The sequence below is a fragment of the Bos taurus genome, chromosome 26 (genome assembly GCF_002263795.3).
Source record: "Bos taurus isolate L1 Dominette 01449 registration number 42190680 breed Hereford chromosome 26, ARS-UCD2.0, whole genome shotgun sequence".
Classification (NCBI taxonomy): Eukaryota; Metazoa; Chordata; class Mammalia; order Artiodactyla; family Bovidae; genus Bos; species Bos taurus.
This window is the reverse complement of record NC_037353.1, coordinates 21623151-21635534: the sequence shown is the minus strand read 5'-3', so window position 1 is coordinate 21635534 and position 12384 is coordinate 21623151. Positions and strand designations below refer to the sequence as shown.

Below are 12384 nucleotides of genomic sequence, written 5' to 3'. Positions count from 1 at the left end.
TGTCTCTTTTCTCCGTTCCTTACCCTCTAGAGCTGTCCCAATCAAGGGCTTGTCTATGCTTGGAATGACTGCAAGATTTACTGTCCAAATAGGACATTTTTGAGAGAAAAAGGAGATGCTGACTGGCCAAGATGCAGAGACAAAGGCATAAATTGAGACTGTCTGGATGAATGCGATATATGGTCCCCCACCTATGTTCATATTTAGAGGGTTCTATTTCATGGGAGATACCCTTAAAAGTTCATCCTCTCTAGATCAGGAAGTTACTGCTTCCCCAGCAGGGACGGTAAGATCAGGGCAGGAAGCAGGCTCCAGACACTGGGGTCTCCCTTTGTCTGGGCCTGCCAGCCCTGCGCCCTGGCCTCATGCATCAAAAGAGAACCAGATGGTCACCAAGGGACCCTTACTATCACAACATTTGAAAAACACCTTCTCCCAAGCTCATCGCCACCACTCTCTCCTCTGATTTTCTTTCCCTGCTTCTCCTCCTCTTCATCCCTCTCACTCTATAACTCCCTGCCCAACAGCTAGCTGCCCCCAAGGAATTACAGGGAATGAGGGGAAGGGCCAGAAAGGAGCCTGGAGGGTGTCTTCTCCCATGGCAAAGAGCAGAGAGGGCCCATGCCCAGCTCCCTTAGTGGTTTGAATGGGCACAGGGTCAATGTGTTACCAAGAAAGCGCAGTAGGGTCAGCTGCACGTGACATAACTCCCCCATTTCCTGATGGGTTGAGATCTGGGGAGGACAAGTCAGTTTAGCTTTTCATCCCCAGGTCAGAAACCAGCTGTCCCCTAACCTCCAAAACCTTCTCATGGTCCATGGTTCCTGCTTTTCCTCCTGGCATCCCACAGGGATGTTTGGGGTGAATCCCGGCGGAAGGTGAAGCAGTTGGGGCTGCTGAGCAGATGGTGAAGCTGACGGCCCCACCAGCAGCCTGCCTCCCTCTCTCCAGGAGCCAGCAGGGTAGTGGAGGGACCTGGGCTTTGCTACTAAAAGTGATCTCACAGCAAAGCAGCTGCGAAGCTGGGCCGAAACCGGAGCTCTGAATCCAAGGACAAAGCATGCACAGGGGAAGCCAAGCCTCTTCCCTCCTCCCTACCTTCATCACGTTTCCTCTTCTCGCCATTGGAGCGAGGGATCCCCAGGATCCCATTGATGGAGTAGGATCCCACTGGATCATTGGAAGCGCTGGAAACAGGAGGGGAGGCAGTACTGGGAACTGGATGGGAGGAAGGAGGAAATGCCATCAGGATAGTGGTTGTGATCGCAGGCCAAAGCCCCAAGTCTGGGGGCAGAGAGAGGCAGAGGGAATGAGCGGGGATGGGGAGCCCATAGTCTCCTTTCTCTGAGATTTAAGGGGGAACGAGTTGCTGCATACAATTCAGGCTCTTCAGTGCTGTCCACCCTGGGCTTAGTGGGGACCAGTCAACCCAGGCCTTCTCTGCAGACCTGGAGATTTCATTCACTCACTATAGGTTGAACCCACTCTTGAGGATGGATGGAAACAGCAAAGCGGACTCAACCTAGAAAGTGGTTCAGGGGTCCTGAGAGCACAGCCGCTTCTTGCACAGCTCATCCCCAGATCCCTGGGGCTGGGCAAATCCATTTAAACAAGTCCCAGCCCATTGTTTCTAGTCTCCTAGGCAGAGTCTTTCCCAGTCCTGATTTAGAGTCTGTGGCTTTCTAAGATCTCTCTGATTCTCTTAGAGACACATGAATGGGCCTGATACTCCCCAGGGGTATGAAGCTCTTCACTCCGACCTGTTGCTTCTGGTCTTGAAATCACCTGAGAAGTTCCTAATTTCCCCTTCAGGGCACAGAGTAGTGAACACATTCACTCGGCAGTGATCAACTCAGGTACAGCTCGATCCAACCCTCCCCCTCAGCACACGCTGCAACCCAGGCCTAGCAAACAGGGCTCCTGCCAACTCCCGGAGGGCTGGGACCAGCCCTTTTCACTTTCTGCTGGTCCAGAGAGAGGGGACAGCTGCCAAGAGGGACAGCAGGAGAAATTTAACCACATCCCAGTCCCTCAAGATCTCACCTATGGCTTCGGCAGCACTGAGCGCCCTTGGGTCAAAGGGAAGACAGTGCGTGGGAGGGAGGGAGGGGGTGCTGGCAGGTGTTCTGGTGGGACTGGTCGTGTCTCTGCAAGGCTGTGAGCGAGGGTCAATAAATGAGGGGGCTGGAGAGGGCAGAAGGTATGGCAGATGAGAGAGAGAGACAAAGACATCAAGCGAGATGAACTGAGAGGAGCGAGACCATGAGGAGGGAGGGGTACAGACAGAGGAAGAGGTCCAGGGCCACCTGGACAGAGAGGAGAGGAGAGGGAAAGGCAGAAGGGGGAGAAAGAGGAGAGAAGACAGAGGGGGAGAGAAGAGAGGAGGAGAATCTTAAAAATTAACAAAACAAAAATGGAATAAGCAAGTAGACATGAAAGAGAGAAGGACAGAGAACAAGAGATGGAACAGGAGGAGGATGGGAAGGAGAAGGAAAACTAGAGAAAAGGGAGGGAGAGAGACAGACACACAGACTGATAAAGGCAAGGAGATGCGGGCAGGAGGCAGAGCGCGGTCCTCGTGAGCTGGTCTCTCAGGCAGATCCTGCACCTCTAGAGAGCGCAGGCCTTGGGCCTCAGACAGTGTGCATTCCCCAGGGCTGGAGCTGCACTGCCCAGCTCTCAGGGGGCCCAGCATTCCCCCTTCCCTAAGTCCTCTTACCAATGGTGTGGCCAGGGGCAGTCACTCCAGTCCCGGCTCCATCCGGCGTTGGGTGGAAAGGCTGCTGAACTTTGGTCCGGATGATCCTGCAACAGCATCACCAACAGCATCACACGTCACATGCCCTCTGATGCCCTGGCCAGCTCCAGCCAAGCCCTATGGAGGTGGCTCCCCCAAGCTCCCTAGCTCCCTCCTCCCTCAGCTGCTCTCTGCACCCCCGCCCTTCCTGACTGCTGCAAGGCAGGAGCTTGCCCTCCTGTTGGTTCTGCGGATCCAGGTTCAGCGCATCCCTGGGCCAAGGCAGTCTGCATTCTATCCTGCAGTGCATTGATCAAATTGCCGTTTGATGTCTGGTAGCAAGGATCAGGGTAGTGGAGCGAGCAGACCACAGCCTCCTTCCCTTTTCTGGGAGTTGCCCTGGTGACTCGCTGTCCACCCTTCCCTTCTGGAGATCATTTTGGAGCTGGCTTTCCTATTGGGACTGTATCACAGTCCTCCAGGATCAGGGAGGGGGTGACATCTCCCCATTTCCTGAGCTAAAGACAGAGTCAGGGAAGGGCTGGGTCACAGTAACCCTTTCGTCTCCAGGGTTCCAACACAGCACACAGTCCCTGTCAGGCCCTGAGCAACTCCTTGAACCATTCAGTGCTTTCACACCCCACAAAGTCCTGTTGCTGCCCAGCTCGCTGGCACACTGGCCTCCTTCCCAGAGGCGTTACTTGAATCTCAGCTTCTTTACCTGATTGGGTGAAGAGACTGGTGCCTTCCCCATGCACTCCAGGTGAGGGTGGGGGTGAGGGCTCCAGATCCAACATTGCAGGGCTGAGGCCTGTCAGTGATCCAAGGGCCCAGGGCTCAGGGACGCAAAAGACCAACCCTAGGGCCAGCATCGAGGAACATTTCCCTCCACCCACTGGTCCATCAGGTGCCCTTGGAAGCCACTTTTCTGAAGGCAAGTCCCCCTCCCCGCAGAGAGGTGTGTGAGCCAAGTTCATCTCAACCGGCCAGGTGAGTCACAAGCTGTGCATGGACTGGAACACTCGCAGGTGGCCAAGATAAGGTCTCTGCCTCCCAGGACTGGTAATAAAATTGGGTAGGGAGGTCACACCCTGAGAAACCTAAGTCACCCCGAGGGAGGGAACAGGCAGTAAGTACCAGGAAGATGCAGGAGAGGAGTCACCTGCTGTGCGTGGGGCAGAGGAAGGGGAATGGGAAAAAAGACACTGAGGAGGTGGAATCTGGAATTTGATGTAGAGCCTCCAAGCAGTGTAAGGCTGAATACACACACACACACACACACACACACACACACACAGACGAGCCAAAGGCACAGAGGATAGTGGAAAAGTCACTGGGCTACATGTCTAAAGTCTTGATTCTGCCATTAATTGGCCGCATAGCCTTGGCCTCATCATTTTCCTTCCAGGCCTCAGTTTCTTCAGTTATAAGGTAAAGAGGATAGATGACAGGCTCTCTAAGGTCTCTTTCCCCAGTGAAAAATAGCACGCTTTTAACGTGAACAAAGAAGTGGGAAAGAGGACGTTATAAGCAGATGCTGGAGGAGGGGGAAAGAAAAGCAAGGGAGGGAGCAGGGGGTGAGGGGGTAATCCCTATCCAGGAACGCTGGAGGGATGTAAGGGACTAAGAGGAAATGAGGCTGAAAAGTTGGAAGTAATGATGACAGCAGTGATTTTTCTATTTATTGAGTGTCTACTATGTGCCTTTATTACTGTACTTATAAAATTTTTAATTCTCATAACAATCTTCAAAGCAATACTATTATCCTCATTTTGCAGACTTAAAGTCAAAACTCAAAGAGGTTAAGGGGCTTCCTGAAGATTACACTGTCAGCTTGTCAGTGGAGATTGTCAAAGAGGGGCGTGTTGGTTGGGATGAGAGGCCTAAGGAGGAGTCCCTGGAGGACATCTCCTAGCAGAGGCTAAAGTGGAGGGCTAAGGGCAGGGGTGGAATTCAGTCTAAAATGTGTACTTCTCATTACGTTGTCAGACCTCCCCCAGTATATAGGAACCAGGTTTACAGGGTCTTAAGCCATGAGTGATTTCTAAACAAAAGGAGACAGGTACAAACCGATGCAGGTAAAGCAACAGTCAGGCACAAGGCCATAAGGGGCTGGTCTCAGAAAAGAGAAGGAAAGGAGGGGGAAAAGGGAATTCCCTGGTGGTCCAGTGGTTAGGACTTGGTGCTTCCACTGCTGAGGGCCCAGGTTCAATCCCTGGTCGAGGAACTAAGATCCCACAAGCCACTCAGGGTGCCCCCCCACCAAAAAAAAGAGAAAGAAGAAAGAATTTGCAAGACACAGTAAAGGCAGAATGGCCAGGATTTGGCAACTAACTGGAGTCAACCATGACTCCACTAGTCTGCGGCTCTGAAACCACAGTGGTGCGTAACTGGAAGGCTGGTGGTTTGTCCAGCTCTCAGGAAGAGGAATGCAGCATGGTGACTGGCTGGTCCTTGACATGCCTCATTTGAGGAGGCAGGTGAGTGCCCAGGTGGAAGATTGTTCACTACCCAGAACAGCAGACACAGATTTAGGAGACTGTCAAAGAAGGGCATGTTGGTTGGGATGAGAGGCCTAAGGAGGAGTCCCTGGAAGACATCTCCTAACAGAGGCTAAGGAAAAGAACCTGACCTTGCACAGCACTCAGAATTGGTCATACAGGAAATGGCAGAACCAGGATCACGTAGTGTTAACCAAGTCAACAGAGAAGAACACTTCCAGAAGGAGAACATAACCCACAGCCTCCATGATGACACCATCCATGGTGACATAAAGTTTGAAGGGAACTGGAAATAAGAAGAGGCACAGATTTGGGGATTTTGGGTGGCCACTAATGACGTTGTGAGAGTGGTCTCAATAAAGCAACTGAGGCAGAAACCAGACAGGAAGAGATTTGGGAGTGGACAAGAGGAGAGGAAGGCAATGAAATAGATCATTGCTTCAGAAGTTTGTAGAAAAGGAGAGAGATGTGTGGAAGCTGAAGAAAGCAGGTGAGTGGAGGGAAGCCTGTTCAGGGCAGGAAAGGCCTGGACATGTCTGTAGGCCAAGGAGAAAGAACTGATGAAGAAGGAGAGGCTGAAGTTGCCAAAGAGAATGTGGGTGACCGCCAGACAAGGCAGAAGAAGGAGAGAACAGAATGGTGGGCACAGGGAGGAGGCAGCGAGAAATGGCATGTGGTGATGTGGCCCAGAGTTTCTGGGTTTGGAGCATGATCATGATGGCAAAGACCTGACAGTCGCTAAGGGCAGTGTAGTCTGGTCTACAGGAGAAGTCTAGAGGCTGAGCAACTCAAAGCAGCTGCTCCTAATTCACTGCAGCAAAAAAGTTTCTGGGGTCTCAGGGGGCTGGTAAGTGGCTCTGATTTGAGGGCTGATGAGCTGTGGACAGAGGGAGCCCCCAGACTGAGGCTGGGTGAGACAGACAACTGGGTGGCCTCATGCAGCTGCTGTCTTTGTTACCCAGAGCCTCTGACCCCTGGGGCGCTGGTGCAGATTTAGCTGAGGCAGCAAGTGATGGAAAATCACTACTTCCTGACAGCGGCTTGGTGGTGCACAGGAGAGGAGCTGGGCAGGATGCCTGCTGTGACTTACTAATGTCCATCCATGCCCCCCAGGCGGTGGACACTCACCAGTCCCCAAAGCTAGATCTCAGAATTTAAGGACCAGGACTGTGGAAACCTGATGGCCATCCATCACCCTCCTGCATCCCATACACAACCCAATGACTCATGGGAATATCCCTAAGGGTTAAATGGATACAGAGGTTGCTTTGGGTGACTGCCTGACACTATTTCCCCCTGTTTCTCCTTCTGTTCCTTCAATTCTTTTTCATTCTTGGCCCCATAAGACAGCCAAACACATCTGTAGCCCCCACAGCTCCAGGCAGAGTTGGCCTGGAAAGTCAAGTTCCCACACATGCATCCTTGGAGGAGACAGTCAGGAGTTCTGAGCACATTTACTGGGGGCCGGGAGGTGCCATTTCCTGCAGAAAGCCTGCCCTGCCGGGGTACCTGCTCTCCACTTCTCCTCCAGGCACACTTTCCTTGACAGGGATGTTCTTTCTCCCCCACCTTCCAGGGAACCTCCTGGAGTTCTCCTTGGCTCAGCACAGGGCCTGCAAGTACTCAGCATCTCCACTCATGAGGCTGTGAGCAGAGCAAAGGGGAGTAGAGGGTGGGCTCCGGGCTCAGTCTGCCTGAGCCCAAGTCCCAGTTCTGTTACTTATTGTCTGTGGAATGAATCCCAGGTGTTTCTCATTCTCTCATCTGTAAAATAAGATGACACTATCTACCTCATAGGACTGCTGTGGGGGTTAAATAGGATAATTCCTGTAAAATGATTAGTGTGATGCTTGGCTCAATAGATGCTAACTATAACTGTAACTACTACTATTATTATTCCTGTGGGTGACCCCCAGGCCAGGCTGCTCTCTATGGAGGGGCTAAACCAGGTGCAGGCGAGGAGGCCACTGAGGCCCATCTGCCCCAGCCTGGTCAACGCAGCTGCTTCCAGGACCCTGGGAGGCGCACTGAGAAGACAGGAAACAGGAGCAGCAGGTGTCAAGCCTGACCCGACAAGAGATGCGTCAGAGACTCTTGGGAAGACAGACTGGGGGCCCCGTCTGGCAGCGCTGGGAAGGGTCCTTAGACAGTAGGAGCAGCAGTTCCCTCAGGACCCAAAGATGCCATGGGTTTGTGGTAGAGCTTTGGAGTAAAGGAGGACAAGGCAGGTGAAGTCCCTCCCTCTTTGGTTAAATTCTCAGGAGGTCTCCACCCCTGGCCATGCTGGAGATCCAAAGAGTCTCATGAGGGGGGACTTCCCTGGTGGTCCAGTGATTAGGACTCTGCTTCCACTGCTGGGAGTACGGGTTCAATCCCTGGTCAGGGAACTAAGATCCTGCATACCCTGCAGTTATGGCCTAAATAAATAAACAAATTTAAAACCAAACCAAACCAAATTAAAAAAAAAAAAAAAAACCCAATCTCAACTGCTCTGTCAGTTAGCATGAAATCAGGTAATGAGGCTCCCATTAACAGTTTGTTAAACTCACGAAGAAAGAAAGACACTCTCGACTCTAAGAAAGCGCTGGGGGGGATTCTTCACTCCTGTTCTGATTTTCTTCCTCCTCTTCCTCCTCCTTCCTCTGCATCTCATTCTCTCTCTCCGCTTCCTATCTCTGCCCCTTCTCTGTCTCCCTTCTCTATGTCTGTCCGTCTGTCTCTTGGCACCCTGAAGTCCCACTGTGGCTGTGTGAGCTTATTGATTCCTGGGAGCTGGGGGAAAGCGGGAGGCAGGGCTGGGGTGCAGGCTCGGGGATGGAAATGGAAGGCTATAAATTATTTGTGACAGGAAAGCAATAGTGGCAGAGTGCTGAGCACAAGTCCTGTGTCACTATTAGATTCCTTTTAGCCTGATGACACTGTAAAAAAGGTTAAGTGTCTGCTGGAATCGTACACCTGGGGGGCCGGGGCAGCCTGGGAGCAGAACAAGCCACTGAGAGCAGGTATATCAATTCTCCAGGCCAATAATATTCCTCTCATTGATCGCCACGCAAAGTTCAAAAATCTCATTACAGCCAGGCAGACCGGGAACTTTTTACAAATCAATAGAATGATATAATGTATGTATACTTAGTACAAATGTATCTATTCATCTATCCATCCATCCACGGTCCGCCTCAGGGTTTCCAAGTTAACCTACCCATCATATTATGTTATGTTATGTATGATATTATATTGCATTATATTATATGATAATAAATGGTGTGCAAAAACTCCCCCTGAGGTGGAGACAAGAAGAGGCCCTATTAGCATTGAGGTGACCTCAGACAGCTCACCTTGGAGGGAGTCAGGTGGCAGCATTTCCAGGGCTGGGCTGCTCAGGATTTCTGGGAGCAGTGCTTCCTTAGCAGAGACTCCAGTAATAAAAACTTATTGTTTACTGAGTATTTACTATGAGCTAAACCCAGGTAGCTCAGTGGTAAAGAACCTGCCTGCCAATGCAGGAGATGTGGGTTCAATCCCTGGGTCAGGAAGTTCCCCTGGATAAGGAAATGGCGACCCAATCCAGTATTCTTCCCTGGAAAATCCCATGGACAGAGAAAGCTAGAGGGCTACGGTCCATGCAGTCACAAAGAGTTGGACATGAATGACCGACTAAACAAGAAAAAACAATGTTCTAAGTGCTTAAAACAAACAGTTCATTTAATCCTCACAACAACACATTTTGCATATAAGGCATATTATAACTTGCCTAAAGTTACCTATTTAAGAAACGGAAAATCTGGAGTTTTAATTCAGGCAGACTAACCCCAAGACCCCTACCCTTAACCGTGAAAACATACTGCCTCCAGGAAAGAGATACCCCAAAGCCCAGGATTCCATGGTTCTGTTCTCTTGTTCTATTGTGTTTTGAGAAATGAAGGATAAGGGACTCCCTGGGATTTAGCATTCCTTTCTATAAAATGGGAGTATAACGCCTGCTGGAACCAGCTGCTGACAGCATGATACACACACGGGACCTCCAAGCATGTCCCCACAAAAGCCTGCCCAGCTACCTAGAACAGACTGCTTTCTCCACTTTGGAAGTACTTCTTAGTAGAACCACAGGTTGGCCCAGGGCCTGGTCATATCGCTGATTTGCTGAAAGTGTCTTTGGAGCAACAAGTCAAGTATTAACATACATGTGTTGTGTACATATATAAACCAGTTTCAGTTGCCTACTTCTAGAGGTTTGCAGAAAATGTTTCACCTCTGGTATGGGGAAAGTCTTTCCTGATTGAGTAAATCAAAGGAACTCCAAGGTAAAGAATGTTTCAGACTAGCTGGCCCCACTGATTGTTAAGAAAATGATGGTGGGAGGGGCCTCTACCAGTGACTTTGAGCTGCCCGGGTATTACAGGCTGGATCATTCAAGAGCACAAAATATTTGCTTCAGCAAAGGCTATTTTGCACAACGAATGCAGGTAATTGATTTAACTCAGGCCTTTGAGAGCTGCCTTCAGCGGGCAGGAGTCCCTGGCTCTGCCCTGAGGCAAATTTGAGCTACAAAAACAGCTGGAGACTTTTCATGGCAGAACCTCAACTGAGATCTCATAGATTATTCAGGAAAATTTTGCCCTTCCCCAGAACAGTTCCTACGTCTCCCTACTCCTGAGAACTCTAAGAAACTGACATTCTCCACTCTGTACATCCCAGGAACTGAAGAACTGAAATTCATCCCCTCCTCCCCACAGGCACCAAAAGCAGACGGTAGCCACCCAGCCCTCCCCGTGGGTAGCCTGGAAGTCCTTCACATGAACTCTCTTTTCCTAGGCTCAGGTTCTACATTTGGTGCAGAGTTTAGAGTTGTTTGCCCACACCCGCTTGCATGCCCCTCAGGTTTCAGTTTGGACAACTGACCATATGGCAGGCAGGGTTCTGTGCATGAGAACAGCCCCTGATGAGTGGAACCTGAGGGCAGGCCCTTCCATTCTGGCTGCAGTACGGATATAATTAGAATACACAGGTTTCCCCTAAATGTGTTAAGAGTTTCTGCCTCTTTTGCTACTTCTCAGAGGTCATAACTGAGCTCCAAGAGATGACAGTCCTACCTAAATGCTTACAGAAAGTTGTCCCCAAACTACCATCCTTGAGCCACTGGCATTAGAATCCCCTGGGGTGCATGCTAACATGCACATCCCTGGAACCTCCTCCAGACCTTACCTTATGCATTTAGAATTGCTGATGGGATTGGGCTCAGAAATCTGTATTTAAGAAATTCTCCAGATTACTCTTAAACTCTCTGATATTTGAGAAACCTAGCTTAAGCCAAGGGGTAAGGAAACCATTCTCGAGAGAGCTGAGAGAACATCTTAGTGAGTTGAAGGTTTCTTACTCACATTCTAGCAATGCACGTCTCCCTCATCAGCTAATTCTGACTCCATCTGACACAGTAAACAAAACTCAAGAGGCTATCAGTTCCTCTGTGGAAACAAACAATAAGCCACAAATAAATATAATTTCAAAATAGTTTTTGGTACCTTCCCAGGCTGATGGGTTCCCAGTGGGTTGCTTAGATGCCAGGCATACTTTCTGCATCAGTTTAGCTTCCTAAGACTGGCACTGAGGATGATAATCCTTCTACCACGTGTCCCTGGGAGCCCAGGCCAGATACAATTTACCAGGCTAGATGGGCCATGGGGCTGGCCCAAGGGGGCAATAGTGACGGTTTATATGATGAATGGTAAGCATATGGATTGATTTAGCTTCAAGATATGCATAGGTTTAAAAATTAAGGGGCAATGTGATTAACTAACCATTTGGAAACCAGTCTGCAGTGCATGCCAAGCTCAGAGCGTGACCAGACTAGCTCCTCTCACCACCGGGCATGCCCTCATCTGTCAGGACTGCCCTGGGCTAGAGTTCGGGTCTACCAGCTGTCCACCGCACAGTCCAGCGGCTACAAGACTGCCTAATGTGATGGTGAAAGGGGTCCCTGTAGACTCGTTGCAGGGACAAGACGTCCCTATCCATCCTTCCCAGCCTTCCATAGGCAAGCAGAAGGGAGCCTGGAGAGGAGAGGTCTTCAGCGGCAGCAGCCAAGGTGGGACCTGCTAGCTGCTGCCTAGTCTGCCTCTGGACCCTCCCACTGCTCACCTTCTTACTCCATATTCAAAAACAATCCATTGGTCTCTCTATGCCTGCTCCTGAAAGAATGTGATGTGGCTAAACCCAACTATTGCTTCCTATTACCTACAGGATAAATTTAAAATTCCTCAACCTGGCCTTCAGAATGTTTCCCAATCTGGCTCTGCTCTGGTTTTCCAACCTATTTCTCTCTGATCCCCTCTCCCATGTAGGGTCCAGCACAGAGCTGAAACCTGTTTTTTTGTTTACTCAATCCACAGTGAGTCCTCCTCTGGACTCTGAGCTCTGTAAGGTCACATGTGACGCCTATTTTTCTCACCATTGTATTTCCCGCACTTAGCAACAGTGCTTGGCATGGTATAAGTACTTAAAAACTACTTGTTGAATAGCAAGTGAATGTTATTACTATTAAAAATAACAATAACATAATCTTAAGGGACATAGTGAACTAATATATGTTCGCTATGTGCCAAGGCACTCTGCTGAGTAAATGGATTCTTTGTTTTTCACAACTCCTTATGAAGACTATTATCCTGTTCTGCAGAAATGGAAGCTGAGGCTCAGAGAGGTTGTGTAACTTGCCAAAGGTCACACAGCTGTTAAGTACCAGAGCCAGGATATTTGAACTTGGGAGCCTGACTCCAAAACCCATGTTGCTAAACACTAGGTAGAATAAGTCAGTCAGATCAAGAACAGGTGGTAAAATCTATGAGACACTGGGCCTGGATAGAAGAGTGCATATAAAAATAGTAAAAGCAATAAGTATCATTTATTTCATACTCATTATATGACAAGCATTATAACAAATGCATTTTCTTATCCAAATCCTAACTATAACTCTCTCAGATGGAGACGTTTTCTATTTTCCTAAGGAGACAACAGAGAGGCTAAGCACCTCGCCCAAGGTCATGTGCTTAACAGCACTGGAGCCAGACTTTGGGTCTGTGACTCCAATGTCTATAGGCCGAACCATATCGCCTCTTCTGGACATTTTTGTTATTAATATTTCTTTTTATTAGC

General features: G+C 49.7%; 1 protein-coding gene and 1 non-coding gene across 15 annotated transcripts in view; one reads left to right on the top strand and one right to left on the bottom strand.

The window, feature by feature from the left end:
- The window catches only part of PAX2 (paired box 2), a 91020-nt gene that overhangs the window by 45562 nt on the left and 33074 nt on the right, over positions 1-12384 (bottom strand). For all 14 annotated transcript variants that reach the window (XM_010819983.4, XM_010819990.4, XM_015460715.3 and 11 more), the window contains 2 exons: positions 2720-2805; positions 1099-1218 (listed from right to left, as the gene is read on the bottom strand). In XM_010819983.4, the coding sequence (XP_010818285.2) occupies positions 1099-1218; positions 2720-2805 (206 nt within the window). The remainder of the gene's footprint in view (positions 1-1098; positions 1219-2719; positions 2806-12384) is intronic.
- On the top strand, positions 4892-4964 carry TRNAG-UCC (transfer RNA glycine (anticodon UCC)). Its single transcript has one exon. It is a non-coding gene; the product is annotated as a tRNA-Gly (tRNA).